Source organism: Pteropus vampyrus, unplaced genomic scaffold (genome assembly GCF_000151845.1).
Source record: "Pteropus vampyrus isolate Shadow unplaced genomic scaffold, Pvam_2.0 Scaffold77, whole genome shotgun sequence".
Classification (NCBI taxonomy): Eukaryota; Metazoa; Chordata; class Mammalia; order Chiroptera; family Pteropodidae; genus Pteropus; species Pteropus vampyrus.
The window spans coordinates 6,597,326-6,616,218 of NW_011888858.1; the positions used below are offsets into that span (position 1 = coordinate 6,597,326).

At 36.4% G+C, this 18,893-nt stretch overlaps 1 protein-coding gene across 4 annotated transcripts in view; it reads left to right on the forward strand.

The window, feature by feature from the left end:
• Nucleotides 1–18,893, forward strand: part of TEC (tec protein tyrosine kinase) — a 137,836-nt gene that overhangs the window by 111,433 nt on the left and 7,510 nt on the right. For all 4 annotated transcript variants that reach the window (XM_011362667.2, XM_023532125.1, XM_023532124.1 and 1 more), the window contains 7 exons: nucleotides 1,762–1,827; nucleotides 6,731–6,785; nucleotides 8,994–9,073; nucleotides 10,260–10,393; nucleotides 12,772–12,846; nucleotides 13,625–13,796; nucleotides 13,919–14,135. In XM_011362667.2, the coding sequence (XP_011360969.1) occupies nucleotides 1,762–1,827; nucleotides 6,731–6,785; nucleotides 8,994–9,073; nucleotides 10,260–10,393; nucleotides 12,772–12,846; nucleotides 13,625–13,796; nucleotides 13,919–14,135 (799 nt within the window). The remainder of the gene's footprint in view (nucleotides 1–1,761; nucleotides 1,828–6,730; nucleotides 6,786–8,993; nucleotides 9,074–10,259; nucleotides 10,394–12,771; nucleotides 12,847–13,624; nucleotides 13,797–13,918; nucleotides 14,136–18,893) is intronic.

Consider the following 18,893-nt stretch of genomic DNA (forward strand, 5'->3'; position numbering starts at 1 on the left):
CTCTAATATATACTTTTATAGTTTGGTCAAGATTAAAACAAGGTCTACACATTGCATTTTGGCTGATATGTCTCTGATTCTACAGAAGTCCTCATCCTTTTTTTTCCTTTCCATTTTTGATTTATCGATGAAGCCAGGTCATTTGCCCTATGAAGTGAGCAAATTGCCTTCATATGGTGTCATTTAGTATGTCTCTATATCTTGTATTTCCTATAAACTGTTATCAAGAGGTTTGGTCACATTAGAAGTTGATATCTGGTTGTCCCACTTCTAATGATGAGAAGGTAACTCAGTGGTTTAGGCGTCGGCCTTATTCTTCCCTCATAAAGTTCTTCATCAGTATTTCATCTAACGATTTTGGCATCCATTAATGATTATTATTTAGGTCCATTATTTCATTAGGAATTGCAAAATGGTGATTTTCTAATTCTGTTATTCCATCTGCATTTATTAATTCTTCATAGGAGAACTGCCTTATCAACCAGTTCATTTAATTAATGCGGGAAAAGCAAGATAAAATTTTGATTCTTTCCCTTTACCAATTTTCAGAATAATGAGTTAATGACTGAGCTTCCTTTAGCAATAACAATGGTAACCAATATTTCGTTAGTGTTATTATGGATGCTATATGTTTGGTTTCAAGCCATTGCAGTAATAATAATTCTTTTTGCTGAATTGGCCCATCTTAGTTAGTTAGTGGTGGCTATTTTGGGTTGGGGACCTCCTTCTTCTTTTTTAGCTTCCTTGTTTTCTGGGTAAAATAAAATGGCTCACGTTCATCTTGTAATTTTCTTGGCCAAACTTGCAATTTGCCATTTTTCCAAGGAGTGCTGGCTCTTTTTAGTAAGAAGTGGTATTTAGAGACCACTATTGGGGTGCTAGGATTCTGATTACTACTGGATTGTCATTGCTTATAGGCACTTCTCAGTGCAGTGGGGATATATATATATTCATCACACATACACACGCACTCGTGCGTGCGTGTGTATGTGTGACGAATTCTCACTAACAGTTCAAATTCAAATTTAAGATTGCAGGGTTTTTACTCAATGTAAAAATTTTATACATGTATCTCTGTTATGCTGAAAATCTTGGCTTCTACCAAGATTCTACCACTGTGAGTGCTTCTTAAATGGTAATGTGCATAAGAATCATCTGGGGTAAAATCGAAGATTTCTTGGCTTCACATAGGCATTCTGAATTCACATCTCTTGGGGTATGACCCAAGAATTTATCTTTTTAACAAGAGCCCCAACCATTTAGAGGTCAAGGATTACCCTCTATGAAACAGTGCTCTGTTGGACTGTATTGGAGTGGACAGTTTTTATCCAACACTTTAACTTTTCTGAAGTAGTGGTTTCTTTAAAACATCCCAAGAAACTGAATTTAAGAGAAGCATCATCGAATATTAGGAAGGGCTTTGAAACTTGTAACAAGTTCAGAGTTCAAGTTGTAGCCCTGTTGCTGGCTAGCTTTGGGACCTTGAGAAAGCCCCTTAATCTTTCTAAGCTTTGGTCTCTCCACAAGAAAGTGGGTACGAAATGCCTGCCTACCTCTGAATTTTTGTGAGGATCAAATGAGGAAGTACTTTGTAAAGTATCAAATGCTATAGATATATTGAATCATTGGGGGTCAGTTAGTCTTTCTTAAAAGTATTAGGCAATATTATGCTTTAATGATTTCAGAAAGACAATATTTTTCTTTTAATAATCTCTCAGAAAAATAATTTCAGTTTACCTAAAGTATTTTTCTTGTTTCTAGGAGTGAAGGATATATCCCAAGTAATTATGTAACAGGAAAGAAATCAAACAACTTAGATCAATATGAGTAAGTAAATGGTTATTTTGTGACTATGGAGAACCAGAAAATGTTTTTATTTTCCTAGTAATGTAAGGCATTTGGAGATTAATGGGTATCTTTCATTATCTTTAGAAGGTGGTACTAACATAACTCAGTTGTCTAGGCTAGTAAAAGACACTGGCAGATTTGTTTTTATAATACACTTTACCTGAAGGTGCTATGTGTGAATAGAGTAATACAAACAAATACAATTGAATTGATTTTAAATGAATCACAGTGTAGCTGACTTTGAAATACAGATAATTGTTCATTCAATCAAGAAATCGAAATATAGTTTCCCAGAAGGTCTTTAAAAAAATATGGTTTTTTTCTTTTTCTAACTTTAACAATGTATGATGATTGTTTTAAAATTATTTAAAATATTAAAAAGTCAATAAGAAAAATTACTCATAAGTCAAATAGACTTGACCTCTGTCAACATTAGTATATTTTCTTTCAATCTTTTAAAAACTAAAATTATCCTACATATAATGTTAAGATCTATTCCACTTAACAGCATATTGTAAGTGTATTTCCTCATGCCATTAAATAGTCTTTGAAAATATTTTCATATCTGCATTATATTTCATTCAGTCATAAATTAATCAAATATTTACTGAGATATTTGCATGTATCAGGTACTGTGCTAGGCCTTAAGGGGCATAACCAGGCATATGGCACATGGATGTGTAGTAATTTATATAATCATTTCCTTATTTGTATGGCATTATATAGTTCAGGCATCTTTGCTATGTAAAAATAACTGGGACAACCTCTTCCTGCTTATTACCTTAAACTAGATCTCTAAAAATCTATGCACTGGGCTAAAGGCTGGTTCTGAACTTGTTAAGACTCCTAACGCATGCTGTCAAATTGCTTTCCAGAGAAAGCAATGGGAATATTATTCACATGCCCACTGATGTGTGTGACCAGGTTTTAGTGAGAGGTTTATATATACCAAATATTCTTTTGTGGTCATTCTGAGGTGGTGTATTGATGTTTCATTCACTTCTTTAAAAAGACTACCACCACTGCCACCACCAACAATGAAAAGAGGTGTCCTCTGTCCATGTCACTTCCAGGTAACGTGAGTGTACCTTAAAATCTAGAAGAGGATTAATAGATTCAAAAGTCATTGCACTCAGTGGTGTGATCCCTCGAGGTTGTTTTATAAGTAGGTGAGGGTATAAAAACTAGGTAAGTAAAAGTGTTTTTTGTTCTTAAATAATATTTTATGAAAATATAGCCAAATCCTCAGAATTAAGGAAGATGCTAAAAGGTGAAAACTTGGACCTAATTTTAAAGTGATCTGACTGAGAAGAAACTAATAATTTGGGGGTATGCTTGGAAACCAGATAATTTTTATCTAAATGTGAGAACTCTCTTATGACTCATGGGATTACAAATAAGGATTGTATGAAGCTTATGATTCATTGAGTTTTTTGGATATATCTTAGTTTGGAAGTTTTCTCTCTCCTGAGAGACTCTTCTCCTCTGCGCGACTAAGGGAATTTGTTGTGTAAGGTCTCTGGCACGGGAGTTCCCTAAGCCATCTGCCCAGAGGTCAGGGATTCCGCATGGCATTGTGCCACACCTAGCTAGATGACAAGGGGGAAACCTGTTCTCAGTGTGAGAGTCAGAGTTCCCCCTGCTTCTCCCGCTGTCTCTCCACTCCATGGTATATGTGTTGATTTTTGCTCTAGCTTGTCCTTAACACATCTTAAATGTTCCTAGTATTAAAAAGCCTTTTGCCAGCTGTTGAAACAAGAGTTCTCCTGCTGTTTGTTTGGGCCCAGGAAGATCCCAGGCAACAGACCGTCCACCAGGCTGGGCCCAGGATCGCCAGGCCTGAGGCTCTTGGGGGCTGTCAGTGACCTGGTTCTGACTTCCACACCTAGGTGACTGTTTAGGGAGGGGAGAGATGGTGGACCCACTGCAGGAAGAAAGTGGGTTCATTGTGATGGTTAATAAGATGTTTTTGATGGAAAGCTCTTAAAGGAAGAAGGTGACAGGAATGAAAGGGACCTTAGAACATGGAAAGTCTAGGGTAAGGCTTTGAGTCGGTGGCACAAGGCACAAGGCTTAAATTAGAGAAGCGGCAAAGGTTGATAGCTGTTTTCTGTTTTTCCTTCATTTATACCTGCTCAGCCAGGTCCAACCTTTCCAGAAAGGACTGAGTGTCACCTAAGTCAGACACCACTACGAAGTCCTGTTCCTCTCGAGTGTTTTGAAGTGACTAACCAATCTGAAAACTGCATTCACGTTAAGGTTTTGCTATCTGAAAACGGAGTGACAAGTTACTTAAAAATCCTGGGCATTCTTTCTGGATGTACAGTTCCTTCATCAAGAGGAGCTCAGCTCTCCCAGAGGCATTTCTGCGCCAGCCTCACGAGAGCTGTATGCGGGCTGGCACCTGTGTGGCAGCACTGCCCTGCTCGCCACACGGGCTCCTTTACATCTTATCCGTGTGTACACTTCTTCCTGACAGGATGAATTCAGCAGAGCCACTATTGTCTTTCCCTTCTTGCCTAGCGAAAAGCATCATAGAAAAGTGGGGAGAAGCCACAAAGAACCATTAGGAAATACTCACCACTAGTTGATTCATCTATTTATTTGTTCATCACTCCTTCCTCCTTTCCCTCCTTCACCATATTCTTGAAGGTCTGAGTTTATATCTTAGGGAGGGAAACAGCCTTTCTGGGAATCTGCAAACGCCGTAAAAATGACCCCTCAGAACAGGATTTCAAAGAGCCTGTCCTTTGTGCAGTAGATTCCTTTTCTTCTTTCCTTTATCCCCTTCCAGGAGCTTGGTTATACTAGGTGAGGAAAGGACCTCTTTCTTTGAGTATCTTATATCTAATTTCCTCTTGAGAGCCACAATTTAGCTTTACTGATTTATTGCATCTGAAACATGAGACTAACTCTCCATTGCTTACCCTTGCTGTGAACATGTGGGGTCTAATCTTCTGTTATTAATATAGAGAATTTTAAAAAATCTTTTTTGCTGATTTATAATGCATAACGAGAGCTCCAGTTACCTTTCCTTAGTTAATTTCTGTGACCATTTTTGGCATTCTAACAAATATTTCTGGTATTGACAAAAGAGCTTTAGGAACAGAATCCATTCTGTTCTCATTTATTATATTCCTCAGTTGCATTCAGAAATTGGTTGATCAGAACCACAATTTTGTTGAACTTCAGCTCAGTTAATAAATTGGGGTTCATAGCAGTGAGATCTTAGTGCCCACAGTTCTGAAGCCTGGTTAATCACCTCAGGCTCCAAATAAAATAATAGTCATCAGCTTGTACTGGCATTGTAATTTGTGTCCGGCCCCTACAACTACATAAAAAATTCAGACCAAATAAGATCTTGTATTTTATTCTTGTATTTTTCCCTTCCTCAGTCAGGGAAGGCCTTTGTGTTTACTTGTCTCAGGATATTTGCTGGGCCAAAAGTCAGTGCTGGTTCTTTTAATAAAGGCTGAATAGTGGTGAAAAACTTAAGTGTCCTGAGAGGCCAAGCTGGCTTCCTAACTTTGGAGGGAAATGTGAGGTGTTCTCTGCATCTAAACCAAGCAAACAAAAACCTAAATAAATAAATAAAGTTAAAACTGAAGGCCACAGTACACAGTCTGAGTTCACATTCTTTGGCCTACTTGCTTATACAGTTGACCTTTGAACAACATGGGTTTGAATTGCGCAAGCCCACATATACGTGGGATTTTTTTTTTCAATAAACACTGTAAATTATTTTCTCTTTATGATTTTCTTAATAATGTTTTCTCTAGTTTATTATAAGGATACAGTATATAATATATGTAATGTACAAAGTATGTGTTCATCGACTTTTATGTTATTGGTAAAGCTTCTGGTCAACAGTAGGCTATTAGTAGTTAAGTTTCGGGAGAGTCAAAAGTTACATGTGGATTTTTGACTGTGCAGTGTGTGTGTGTCAGCACACCTAACCCCCGCGTTGTTCAAGAGTCAACCATAATCTCGTGGAATGATTGGCCTGGGGAAGCAGGGAGAGGGGAGGGCCTCTGAGGAGGAGGTGGGGATGGCAGTATCCTTTTTTCCTTAGGCTGTACAGATCTGCAGGGACTTGGGTTGTGGCACAGCATGGTGGCAGCACCTGGTGGGGGGGGCGGGTCATGATGGGATTCCTACAGCAGAGCCTCGGGGCTGTGGGGCTGTGCTAGAACCAGTAAGTCTGGAAGCCCCAGGAGGCCTGCCGTTTTATTTTGCTGTGTCATTTGACAATTGGGACCTTCCTGAAATCCTATGAGGGAACCTTCATAAGGACTTGGGGTGAAATCTACTGCCTATTTGTGGGATAGGGGCTTGGCATAGATTTAATTTGAATTAAAGACAATAATGTAAAATGACATATTTCCTGCATATTTTAGTGTGAGGAGTAAAATTCATTCTTGCTATTATAATAGTGAAAATTTGGAAATGATTTTTATGTTAAATAATGAAGATAGCTTAAATTATGGCACGTCCATACCATGATACACAGAACAATATTACATCTTATCCGTGTATACACTTCTTCCTGACAGGATGAATTCAGCAGAGCCACTATTGTGGTGTCAGTCATATACTGATAGACAGTATATGCAAAATTCAGGTTATGATTTGGCAAGTGTAACTTGATCCCACGTTAATAAAAAATAAGAATGTTGGTATACATGTGTCTTTCATGGGTAGAAAAAGTCTGAAAGCATATACATTAAATGTTACTAGTGGTTGTCTATGTTAGTGAGATTATGAGTGATGTGTTCCTATTTATTGTATTTGTTATTGTTGAGAAATATTATCTGTTAATCCTGAAAAGAATAAAAAATAACTTTAGAAACCTGAAGCCTTAAACGCATCTTTTTCTGTTCAGATGGTATTGCAGAAATATGAATAGAAGCAAAGCAGAGCAACTCCTCAGAAGTGAAGTAAGTGTTTGTACTTGTTTCCTGGGTTCGGTTTCAGCATAAGTTATTTGTAATAAACCCCAGATAAGCAATTCCACGTACCTCTGTTAAAGCCTAAAAAAGACTAAGACGCAATTACAGGATTTTTGTCTTAAATCATTTAAAAGTGAATGCTGGTGTTTTAGTTTCCTGGGGGTGGCGGGGTGGGGGTGCAGGAAGGTGGGGCTGTAACGAAGTACCACCAACTGAGTGGCTCATGCAACAGAAATTTATTTTCTCACGGTTCAAGAGGTGAGAAGTCTGAAATCAAGATGCCAGCAGGGTTGGCACCTTCTGAGGGCTTTGAGGGGAGCGGCCTGTTCCAGGCCTCTCTCCCTCTCATCCTGTGCATATAAGTCTCTATGTTCAAGTTTCATTTTTATAAGGACTCCAGTCACGTTGGTTTAGGGCCTACTCTTAGTGACCTCGTGTTAACTTGGTTCTTCCTGTAAGTCTCCAAACAAGGTCACATTCTGAAGTAGTGGGAGTTAGGACTCCAACAAACTTTTTTGAGGGGAAAAAAATTAAACCCATAAGAATAGGTAATGGCTACATATCGGTAATCTTTTCTTTACTCTCTTTCTTATTGATTTATCATTTGCTGCCTTGATTTTAGTACTTAAATGTGTTTTTTCTTTTTGCTTAAAAAAACTATGTGATATCCTTTAGACATGAAGTTTTAATATTTAGTTGCCTTTAGAAATAAATGTGCTAAAATTCTTATATTTTAAAAAAGAAATAAAACACAAGGATAAAATGTAGACCAGAGGAAGCCATAGTGGACTGAGTAAGGGGTACCAAGTCTGGCTGTGACTCTTCTAGTCTGTTTTCGCATCTATAAGATGAGGAGGTTGGATCAGAGGATGATCTCTACAATTCTCTGCATTTACGATCTAGTTATTCTATTCAGTAATAGTTCCCAATCTTTTAAACCCATACTTTCTCATTTTATCTCCTGCTTATTACCACCAGCCAAGGTTTTGTTGGGCACTTGTTTCTACAGTTTATGCTGGGAGAGCAATAGCAGGTGGCTTTGCTTGATGACACGTAACCACGCCTACTTCCCCACAGGATTCCTATATGCCTCCTAGGTGACCTGCAGATGTGAAGCCGCTATAGGGAGTGGCCAGCTAGAAGAGCTGGGGTCCAAATCTTGGCTCTGCTTCTTAGTAGCTGTGTGACCTAGGGCAAGTTATCCAGCCTTTCTGTGCTCCATTTCCTTACCTATGAAAGAAAGTGGGTATAACAGTAGTATTTACCTCATAGGACTATTTTGAGGATTAAGTAGAGCTGCAGATAAAAACATAGTAAAACAGAATAAGTTCTCAATAAATATAGCTATTATACTTTTTACCAATTGATGATTATGATCATCATCCCTAGTTGTTATCAGACTTATTTGTGGGATTCTGTTTAATTCCATTGTTTTTCTTACGAATAAGAGTAAAATTTATTTTATTTTTCAACTGTTAAACACACTTTCATCGTAAAGCGTTTCGGTGCTGGAGACAGCTGTGGTGTTGGGGGAGAAGCATCGGCGGTTCCTAGCTTCTGTTTCTCGCTCTCTGGCTTGGCACCTGATGAGGATTTAACCTTTAGTCTCTTATTGTCGGTTCTGCCTTTTGGTGCTTCAGTGACTTGTGCCTCCGTCTCTCCTTTAGTGAAGAGTGATATTTAACATCAATTTCCAAGGGAGTTAAAGATTTTAAAAAAACATTCTTGTAAAGAGCACTGAGATATCTACAGGAAAATTGCTATTTGGATAGAAGATGATGTTGATTCAGGATCATAGCCTATAGTAAATACGAAAAATATATGAAATGAAACCCAATAGTTAAGAAACACATTTTTCAGTATCTGTTTTTATGTCCAGAACTAAAAGGCATTGCAGTCTCATCTGTTAGTTTTGGAAGGGCGCTGAGGTATTATCTTACTGAAATGTCTCATGCTATGGGTGTGAAGATTTGTGCTTGTGGGGAATTGTGAGTGTGCTTTCTTTTATCTCATGGCCCAGTCATGTCAAGTGGAAAGTCATGTGGATGAGCCCTGTTGGTAAGTTGTGTTTCTCCAAAGCATATTTTCTAGGCAAAGGACAATAATCATAAAATTGTAGGACTGGATGCTCACATCTTTTCTGCGACATAGATATTTGTTATCGAATTGAAACAATTTTCTTAACTTGGATTTTAGGATAAAGAAGGTGGTTTTATGGTAAGGGATTCCAGTCAACCAGGCATGTACACAGTCTCCCTTTATACGAAGTTTGGAGGGTAAGTAATCCCACTCTCTCTTCTTTAATTTAGAGTTTTGTATGAAGTTCCTATATAGTTTTTATTGATTCATTATTTTCAGGAAATTTCAGCATTAAAAAAAAACACGTGAACTTGATTTTTAAAGTCTATACTATTTTTATATTTCTTTTTTGTTAATTTTCCTCATAGTTGTGTGTGTGTGTGTGTGTGTGTGTGTGTATTGAGAATGGCTATGAAAACTTTACTAACATTCAACAAATAAGTACTATGTCCTGCATTAAGCACTATGGATACCACAGCGAGCAAAGTAGTCACAGATCCTGCCCTCCAGTAGCTTAGTGGGGCTTCAGACAAGCACACAGGCACTTATGGAAATATATGAGTAAGCGCAGTAAGCGCTGTGCTAGGAGGGCAATGTGCGTGTGCGTGGAGGGGGCGGTATGAGGTACATAGCCCAGACATATCTGAGTTAGTCATCAACGTTGTCTAGTCACATCCAAGCTGGGACCTGACAATGAGACAGACAAAGGCGGAGGGAGGGGAGTGTTTCTACCCAGGAAACTGCCTGGACCCAGAAGTGAGGGAGGATATAATAAGTTCCAGGAACTGATAAAAGTGTTTCATAGCTGGATTGTAGAATGGGAGGGCCGGGGTGGAAGGAGGAGAGAAAAGCCTGAGATAAAAGTGGAGGTTAGGTCATGTCAGTGCCAAGGAGCCAGAGCTTTACCTTAAGAGCAGCTAGAGTTCTCTTGAAAGGGTTTTTGACAAGAGGTGACTCGAGAAGATGTATGTTCTAGAAAGATATCTAAAATAGAATTTTAAATTTTCTTATAAGTCTGGTTTATTCTCTTTTAGAGGTGTAATTCCTCCAAACAATTGCAAATCTACACCAAGAGCAGGGACAAAAAGCAGTAGCTAGCTAATAGCTATTTTAAGACTTTTAACTTGGGTTAAATGGATTTGGTAAATGTTCTCTTTCACAGTCTCAGGCGAGGGACCAAGAATGTTATCAGTGACCACTTTAAAAACTTTAACCTGTTAATGTGAAAGGCAAAACTAAGAAGAACATGGGGAAAAATAAAATTTGTGCAGCAACTAGAAGGGGCTATATGTAAGGACTCTGCGGTGACCTGGTAGAAAACATCTTCAGAGTGAAGTCACGTGATTCCAACCTGGTCTTAACACATTTCGATTTTTGTTATAGAGAAGGCTCATCAGGTTTCAGGCATTATCATATAAAGGAAACAACAACATCCCCAAAGAAGTATTATCTGGCAGAAAAACATGCATTTGCTTCAATTCCTGAGATCATTGAATACCATAAGCATAACGCAGCAGGTAAATGAGCTTTTAAAACCGATTTCAAATATTAGGTCGTAGTTAAAATGATCAGACATTTTGATGAATTCTTCCTTGAGCAGTTTTATTTTCTAGCTAATTGTCAGATGTGATTGATTTAAATTTATTGTATATTAAGAACTGAAATGTACAAAGAAAAGTCAGAAATATCAAATTTCATAGAAAGCTCTGTCTTGACCTTAGGACATGAATTATTCTTACCGTATATGGTAAATGTCACATTTCTATGGTTTTATCCTTGATATTGACAAAGATTCTCTGCTTGACTGGAATTTAGTCAGGCCCCTGAACTGTCTCCTAGGGCAATCTGTGTACTTTCTTGTAAAATCCAGTTTTAGCAGGAGCTCTGCTATATGTCAGTTTAACTAGAAACCCCTAACCTGGATATCATATACCAGACATCAGGTTCCTCATCTTCCACCGTCCCCCACAGTGATGTCTGGTCACCCTGGTTTGTCTTCATCAAGAATCCTGTTAGAGTGGTTTAGCTAGAACTGCCCATTCCCCTCACCCCTGATGTTTTTCTTAGTATTAATCTGTCCACTGTCCCCTACTCTGCTTCTTGGCTGTGGATTCCCACTTCCCCATGCTGTATTTGGAGTTGAGCCCAGTCTCTCATGCCCACTCTAAAATCCCATTGCAGTGGTCCCTGTACTTATTGCAATGGTCCTGAATGAAGTCTGCCTTCTTTAAAATTAACTTTCGAAATGTTATTGAAGGCAACTTTCGCAAAGTCTTTTGCCATTTGTGATTCTGTTCGCTTTTCTCAGATAATGATTGGAACAGGTATTGAGATACCAGTTATTGAGAACGGTTATTTATATATCATAAAGTTCGCCCATTTAAAGTGTACAATTTAGTGGTAATTAGTATATTTACAGAGTTGTACCAGCCATCACCATAATCTAAGAACAATTTCATCATCCCAGAAAGACATCTTGTACCCGTTAGGAGTCACACCGCACACCTCCTTCGCCAGTCTAGCCCTAGGCAAGCACTAATCTACTTTGTCTCTCCAGATTTGCCTATTCTGGACATTTCATATAAATGGAATCATACAATACATGGTCTGTTGTGACCAGCTTTTTTGATTTAACACAATGTTTTTGATATTCATCTATGTTATAGGCTGTATGAGTACTCCATTTCCTGTTGTTCATGGATGGATTTCGTTTATTTATTTTGCTATCATTCATCAGTTGACAGACATTTGGGTTATTTCCACATCTCGGCTATTATGAATAATGCTTCTGCGAACATTTGTGTACAACTTTTTGCATTGAAATACATTTTATTTCTTTGGGGGTACTTACCTAGGAATAGACTTGCTGGATCATATGTAACTCTATGTTTAACATTTGAGAAACTCATTTCATACCAATTTATCCCCCAAAGGACTTTTTCTTAGCTCTTATTGGTTTTTTTTTTCAGTGTTTACATTCCGCTATTTTTTTCTTTTGTGTTCTTGTATATATTTTATTCTTCACCATTATCTCAATTCATTCATTTAACGAACATGTATTAAGTGCTTAGTGCATACCAGGAAATATGCTAGGTTCCAGGGAGACTGTGGTGGCCTAAGATAGTCATTTATCCTGTCTCTCCCAGATCTTAAAATCCAACAGGGGAGGCAGAGAAGTCTATAACAATATTAAGTTAGTAAAAGATATGCTGTATTAGAGGAAATATAGAGTGCTGTGGGTGTTTATAGGAGAGATACCTACTGTTCCTTCTTATTTGATGATGCGTGCAATTTAAATTAAAGGATTTAATGTACCTCACTGATTTCCAGTAGTTGGTATTTCTAGTTGATAGTTTAAAACCCAATTTTTATGGTAAGATTCCTAATATAGAGTTATGTCAGGTGAATCATTTAATTTTTAGTGGACTACTATAATTCCCTTTCGTAGCTCAGATCTCATATTGGAAAAGAACATGAAATAATAACTGATAACTATAAGAAAGCTTTTCTTTTTTTTTCTTATTTTCTTTTTTTTTTTGAAAGCTTTTGACATCCTTTAAAGTGTGAGAAGAAAATGTGCTAGCCTGGTACCTGATAAACACTGTAGTATTTAAAAGAAAATGTGTGTTGAATGAATAAAAGCATATATATATATATATTATATATATATATTTAAATATTTTATGCTCTATAAAAGTATGAAATTGTCAACTCAGAGAGTAGGATCATCTTCTTCCTTCCTGCTTTCCTCTCGTTTTTCCCCCAGCATGTAACACAGAGGATGAGCACTAAGTGAATAAATAAATGAATTTTATAAGTGAGTTTCTAGTTTAGCACTTTACCACGCAGAATGATTAAGGATAACTCTGACTGCGATACTTTCTTTGATTTCTAGGACTAGTCACAAGGCTGCGCTACCCAGTTAGTGCAAAGGGAAGGAATGCACCAACCACTGCAGGATTCAGCTATGGTAACTCATTTTGTAGTTGCATTGGCTAGTTTTTCTTGAAAAGAGTCCATTATCACAAGACCAATTTAGAGGTGTAGCATTCTGCATAGTGGAACTATTCTTATAAGTTTATAGAATGGGTCTTTAGATGATTGTACTTATAGCTGTAGTAACCCTAGTTTTTTTTTGTTGTCATTATCATCATTACTCATAATTTAGCAGAAAGCTCTCTCTCAGTGAAAAATTAGCTTTACTATGTTACATCTAAAATAAATCAAAGCCCTTCCTGGTTCTCACCAGCTTTGTTGGTTACTCAAGAGAAAGTAAGGATGGAGATAATTGAGAAGGCATTCAACTTGATTGCCACTGCCGCTTCGGCAAAAGCCTTTTAGACAGCAGGTTAAATTCTTTCCAACTTGCTAGAATTGGGAAAAACAAAAACAAAAACAAATAACCCAAGGTGGGAAGAGTGGTAAAAGAGGGAGTTTTTGTTCTTTTTTTTTTTAAATACCTTTAACTTCCAAGCTCTATTATTATTAGCTTATTATGTAGCATCTTCTTGCCTTCTTCAGTTTACTTTGCTTGTATTGTGACAGTTCAGAAGGGGTACATCCTCCCCAGAGAGTGGAAAGTCACCATTTGCAGTTTAGATGCAAGTTGCAAATCTGCTCTGTGTTTTACCAGTAATTGTATTATCCTGTAACTTTGAGATTGACCTTGGTTACAATACTATGTTTCCCAGTGACTCCTGCTCTGTTCTCCTTACTGAATGTTATCACTTTCACCCTCTGTCTCACAGAGAAATGGGAGATTAACCCTTCAGAGCTGACCTTTATGAGGGAATTGGGGAGTGGACTCTTTGGTGTGGTGAGGCTTGGCAAGTGGCGAGCTCAGTACAAAGTTGCGATCAAAGCTATTCGGGAAGGTGCAATGTGTGAGGAAGACTTTATAGAAGAAGCTAAAGTGATGATGTAAGTTACTCTGTTCTTTCTGGTTCCCCTTTTTGCATGAAAAAGTGGCTTCTTACCAGCACTGGCCTCCTGATGGTTTCTTTTTCTATCCTAACTGTGTATATGCATGACTTCCCTCCCAGGAAACTGACACACCCGAAGTTAGTACAGCTATATGGTGTTTGCACCCAGCAGAAACCAATTTACATTGTTACGGAGTTCATGGAAAAGGGTTGCCTTCTGAATTTCCTCCGACAGAAACAAGGTCTTTTTAATAGAGACTTGCTCCTGAGCATGTGTCAAGATGTGTGTGAAGGGATGGAGTACCTCGAGAGAAATAGCTTCATCCACAGAGATCTGGTAAATTTTAAACCACCTGTATTTTCATTCATTAGCCACATTCCTTTATAACACTGGGTTAGCAAATAAGCAATGATTGGTTAGTACCCAGTTTTTGCTCTCAACAGTATTTTACCATTATATTTAAACTTGGTAAGTTTAACTTGCGCCATAATTTTAACAGAAAGATCTTTTAAAAATCGAATACATATGATACATAATTACATAGCCAATTGTATAAATAATACACAATTACATGGGTAATGCTTCCCAGCAATCCACCATGGATAAATTATCTTATCTCCTTAAATTATTCTTATCTCCATAAGAATCTCGTGAAATAGTCTCGACAGTGTTTCTGACCATCATTGTTTTATAGATAAGAAAATTATCTTCAGAGACTCGAAATGACTTGCATATGATGATAAATGAGGAAGTTCAGGGTTGACTCATCCTCTAACTAAATCCTAAGCTCTTTTCCATTGTGTCACACATTATAAGCAGAAACTGTAACAGAAATCCTTGGTTCTTTTTCTTTCTCTCTCAAATTACTGGGAAAAAATGGAAGCCCATGTTAATTCCTGAAAAATATCAGGAAAAGCAATCTTTTATTACTGATTCTAAATTATTGTGATGAAGACACTTCTTAATTTTTTCTCTCTCTTACTTTTCTCCTTCTCTCCTCCATTCTTTTCTTTCTCTTTTCTCCGTCTAGTCTTCCCAAATGTGTCTGTGTTTGGCATGTTGGCAAAACCAACAGACCTCCATCCCCCGTAACCACCATTTTATTGTTTTTTATAGTTTTGATTTTTTTTTTTAAGATTCCACTTGTAAGTGATATCACATGGTACTTGTATTTCTCTGACTTATCTCGCTTAGCATAGTATGCTTGAAGTCTATTCATATTGTCACAAATAACAGAATAACTTTCTTTCTCAAGGCTGAATAATATTCATTATATATATATATATATCTCACATCTTTTTTTTATCTATTCATCCATTGATGAACATTTGGGTTGTTTTCACATCTTGGCTATTGTGAATAATGCTGAGATAAACATGGCGGTGTACGTTTCTCGTCAAAATCCTATTTTCACTTCCTTTGGACATATACTCAGAAGTGGAATTTTTGTATCTGTATGGTAGATCTATTTTTAATTTATTGAGGAAGCTTCATATTGTTTTCCATAGTGGTCAGACTAATTTATCCCACTAATTTATATGTATAAGGCTTCCCATTTCACCACGTCTTTGCTATCACCTGTTGTCATTTGTCTTCTTGATGATAACCATTCTAACAGGTGTGAGAGGTGATACCTCATTGTGGTTTTATTGCATTTTCCTGATGATATGTAATATTGAGCATCTTTTCACGTGCCTGTTAGCCATTTTAATGTCATCTTCGGGAAAGTATTTTTCCTTTGCTGCCCATTTTTAAATTGATTTGTTTGTTTTCTATTAAGTTGTGTTAGTTCTTCACATATTTTGGATATTAACTCCTTATCCAAACTGTGGTTTGCAGAACTTTTCTCCCATTATGTAGGCTGCTGTTTTCATTTGTTGATTATTTCTTTTGCTCTGTAGAAGCTTCTGAGTTTGATGTTATCCCATTTAGTAATTTGTGATTTTGTTGTTTCTGTTTTTAGTGGTATGTCCAAAATATCATTGCCAAGACCAATATTGATGAGTTTCTTCCTTATATTTTCTTTCAGGAATATTTTTTGGTATCAGGTCTTATGTTTAAGCCTTTGATCCACTTCAAGTTAATTTTTGAGAATGATGTGAAATAGGGGTCCAATTTCATTGTTCTGCATGTTCTTCTCCAGTTTTCCCAGCATTGCTTGTTGAAGAGACTGTTCTTCCCCTGTTGAGTATTCTTGGCTTCCTCATGGAATATTAGTTGACTATAAATACTCGAAATTAATTCTGGGTTCCCTAATCTGTTCCACTGATCTATCTGTTTTTTTTGTGTGTGTGTCAGTACTGTATTATTTTTATTATTATGGCTTTATAGTATAGTTTGAAATCAGGAAGTATAATACCTCCAGTTTCATTCTTTTTTCTCAGGGTTGCTTTGGCAATTCAGGGTCTGTTGTGGTTCCACATACATTTTAGGATTTTTTTTTTTCTTACTTCTGCGAAGAATGCCTTTGGTATTTTATGGGGATTGTGTTGAATTTGTTAGATGGCTTTGGGTGGTAAGGCCATTTCAATAGTATTCTCATCCATGAATATGGAATATCTTTTACTTCTTTGATTTCTTTCAGCAAAGTCTTATAGTTTTCATTGTACAGATCTTTTACTTTCTTGGTTAAATTTATTCCTAAGTGTTTTATTGGTTTTGATGCTAATTGTGAATGGGTTAGTTTTCTTTATTTTCTTTTCAGATGCTTTATCATTAGTGTAAAGGAATGCCACTGGTTTCTGTAAGTTGATTTTGTAAACTGTCACTTCAGTGATTAATTCCAACAGTTTTTTGATTGACTCTGGGATTTTCTATATGTAAAGTCATATTATCAGTAAATAGCAACAGTTTTACTTCTTCCCTTCCTAATTTGGATGGCTTTTATTTCTTTGTCTTACTGAATTGCTCAAGTAGGGATTTCCAGTATTATATTGAATAGGAGTGGTGAGAGTGGGAAGCCTTGTCTTGTAATTGATCTCAGAAGAAACAGTTTCTTTTTTTCTGCATTGATTATATTGTTAGCAGTGGGTTTATCATCTAAGGCCTTCATTATGTTGAGGTACGTTCCTGCTATAATCAATCTATTAAGAGTTTTTATCATGAAAGAATGTTGTATTTTGTCAAATGCTCTTTCTGTGACTATTGAGATGATCATGTGTTTTTATCTTTTATGATGTGATGAATTATATTTATTGATTTGCATATGTTGAATGATAATATATATCCTTGCATCCCAGATATAAATCCCACTTGGTCATGGTGTATAATCCTCTTAATGTGTTCTTGAATTCAGTTTGCTAATATTTTATTGAGAATTTTTTTTATCAGTATTTTTCAGGGATATTAGTCTATAATTTTCTTGTCTGGTTTTTGTATCAAGGTAATGCTGGTTTTGTAGAATGAATTTGGAAGTATTCCCTTTTCCTCAATATTTTGGAAAAGTTTGAAGAGTATTGGAATTAATTCTTCTTTAAATGTTTGGTAGAATTCGCCAGTGAAACCATCTGTCCTAGGGTTTTCTGTGTTTGGAGTTTTTATTTACTCAATCTCTTGATTCATTGTTGGCCTGTTCACATTTCTTTCTGATTCACTTTTAGTAGGTTATGTGTTTTTAGAAATGTACCCATTTATTCTAGGTTATGTAATTTGTTGGCATATAATTGTTCATAGCAGTCTCTTATAATTTTCTGTATTTCTGTAGTATCAGTTGTAATGTCTCCTGTTTTATTTCTAATTTTATTTGAGTCTTCTTTTTTTCCTTAGTCAGCTAAAGGTTTGTCAATTTTCTTTATCTTTTCAAAGAACCAGCTTTTAATTTTGTTGGTCCTTTCTGTTGTTTCTCCATTTCATTTATTTCCGCTCTGATTTTTATTATTTCCTTCCTTCTGGTAACTTTGGGCATAATTTGTTCCTCATATTCTAGTTCATTGAAGTGTAAACTTAGGTAGTTTGTTTTAGATCTTTCTTATTGATTAATATATGTGCTTACTACACTAAACTTTCCTTTCAGAACTGCTTTTGCTTTATTCCACAAAATTTGATATTTTATATTTTCATTTTCATTTGTTTCAAGATAATTTTTTATTTCACTTTTGAGTTCTTTGACCCATTTGTTGTTGAGAAGTGTGTTGTTTAGTTTCCACATATTTGAAGATCACATTTTCTTACATAGTTGTCTCTTTTGTGTGTGTGGTAAGAGCACTTAGATTAATTATCTTAGCAAATTTCAAGTTGAAATAGAATTTATTTATTTATTTTTGCTGTTAAGTTGTTTGAGTTCCTTACATATTTTATATATTAACCCTTTATCAGATACTTGATTTGAAAATATTTTTTCCCATTCTGTAGTGAGGACGAAAGAGCCTGTATTTACTCTTGTGTATACAGTTGACCCTTGAACAACCCAAGGGTTAGGGGCTCAACCCCACACACAGTTGAAAATCTGTGTATAACTTTGACTCCCCAAAAACTTAACTACTAATAGCCTACTATTGACTAGAAACCTTAATGATAACATATCTAGTTTATTAACACATATTTCATATGTTATTGTATTATATACTATATTTTTACAATAAAGTAAGCCAGAGAAAAGAAAATGTTATTAAGACAATCATAAGGAAGTCCCACAGGACACTAACTACATAAGGCCTCTCTACTAAGACCAGGAGACAGAGCAGCCCTACCTAATACCTAGAAACAAACACAAGAAGGCAGCCAAAATGGGGAGACAAAGAAACATGTCCCAAATGAAAGAGGAGAACAAAGCTCCAGAAAAAGAACTCAAAGAATGGAGTCAAGCTATCTACCAAATGTAGAGTTCAAAACACTAGTTATAAGGATGCTCAATGACCTTAGGGGAAGAGTAGATGAACTCAGTGAGAACTTTAACAAAGAGATGGAAAGCATAAAAATGGAGATAGAAAACATAAAAAAGAACCAGTCAGAAATGAAGGATATAGTAACTGAAATGAAGAATACTTTAGGAGGAATCAACAATAGGTTGGATGAAACAGAAGATTGAATCAGCGATTTAGAAGATATGGTAGCAGAAAAACACCCCATCAGAACAGCAAAAAGAAAAAAGAATTT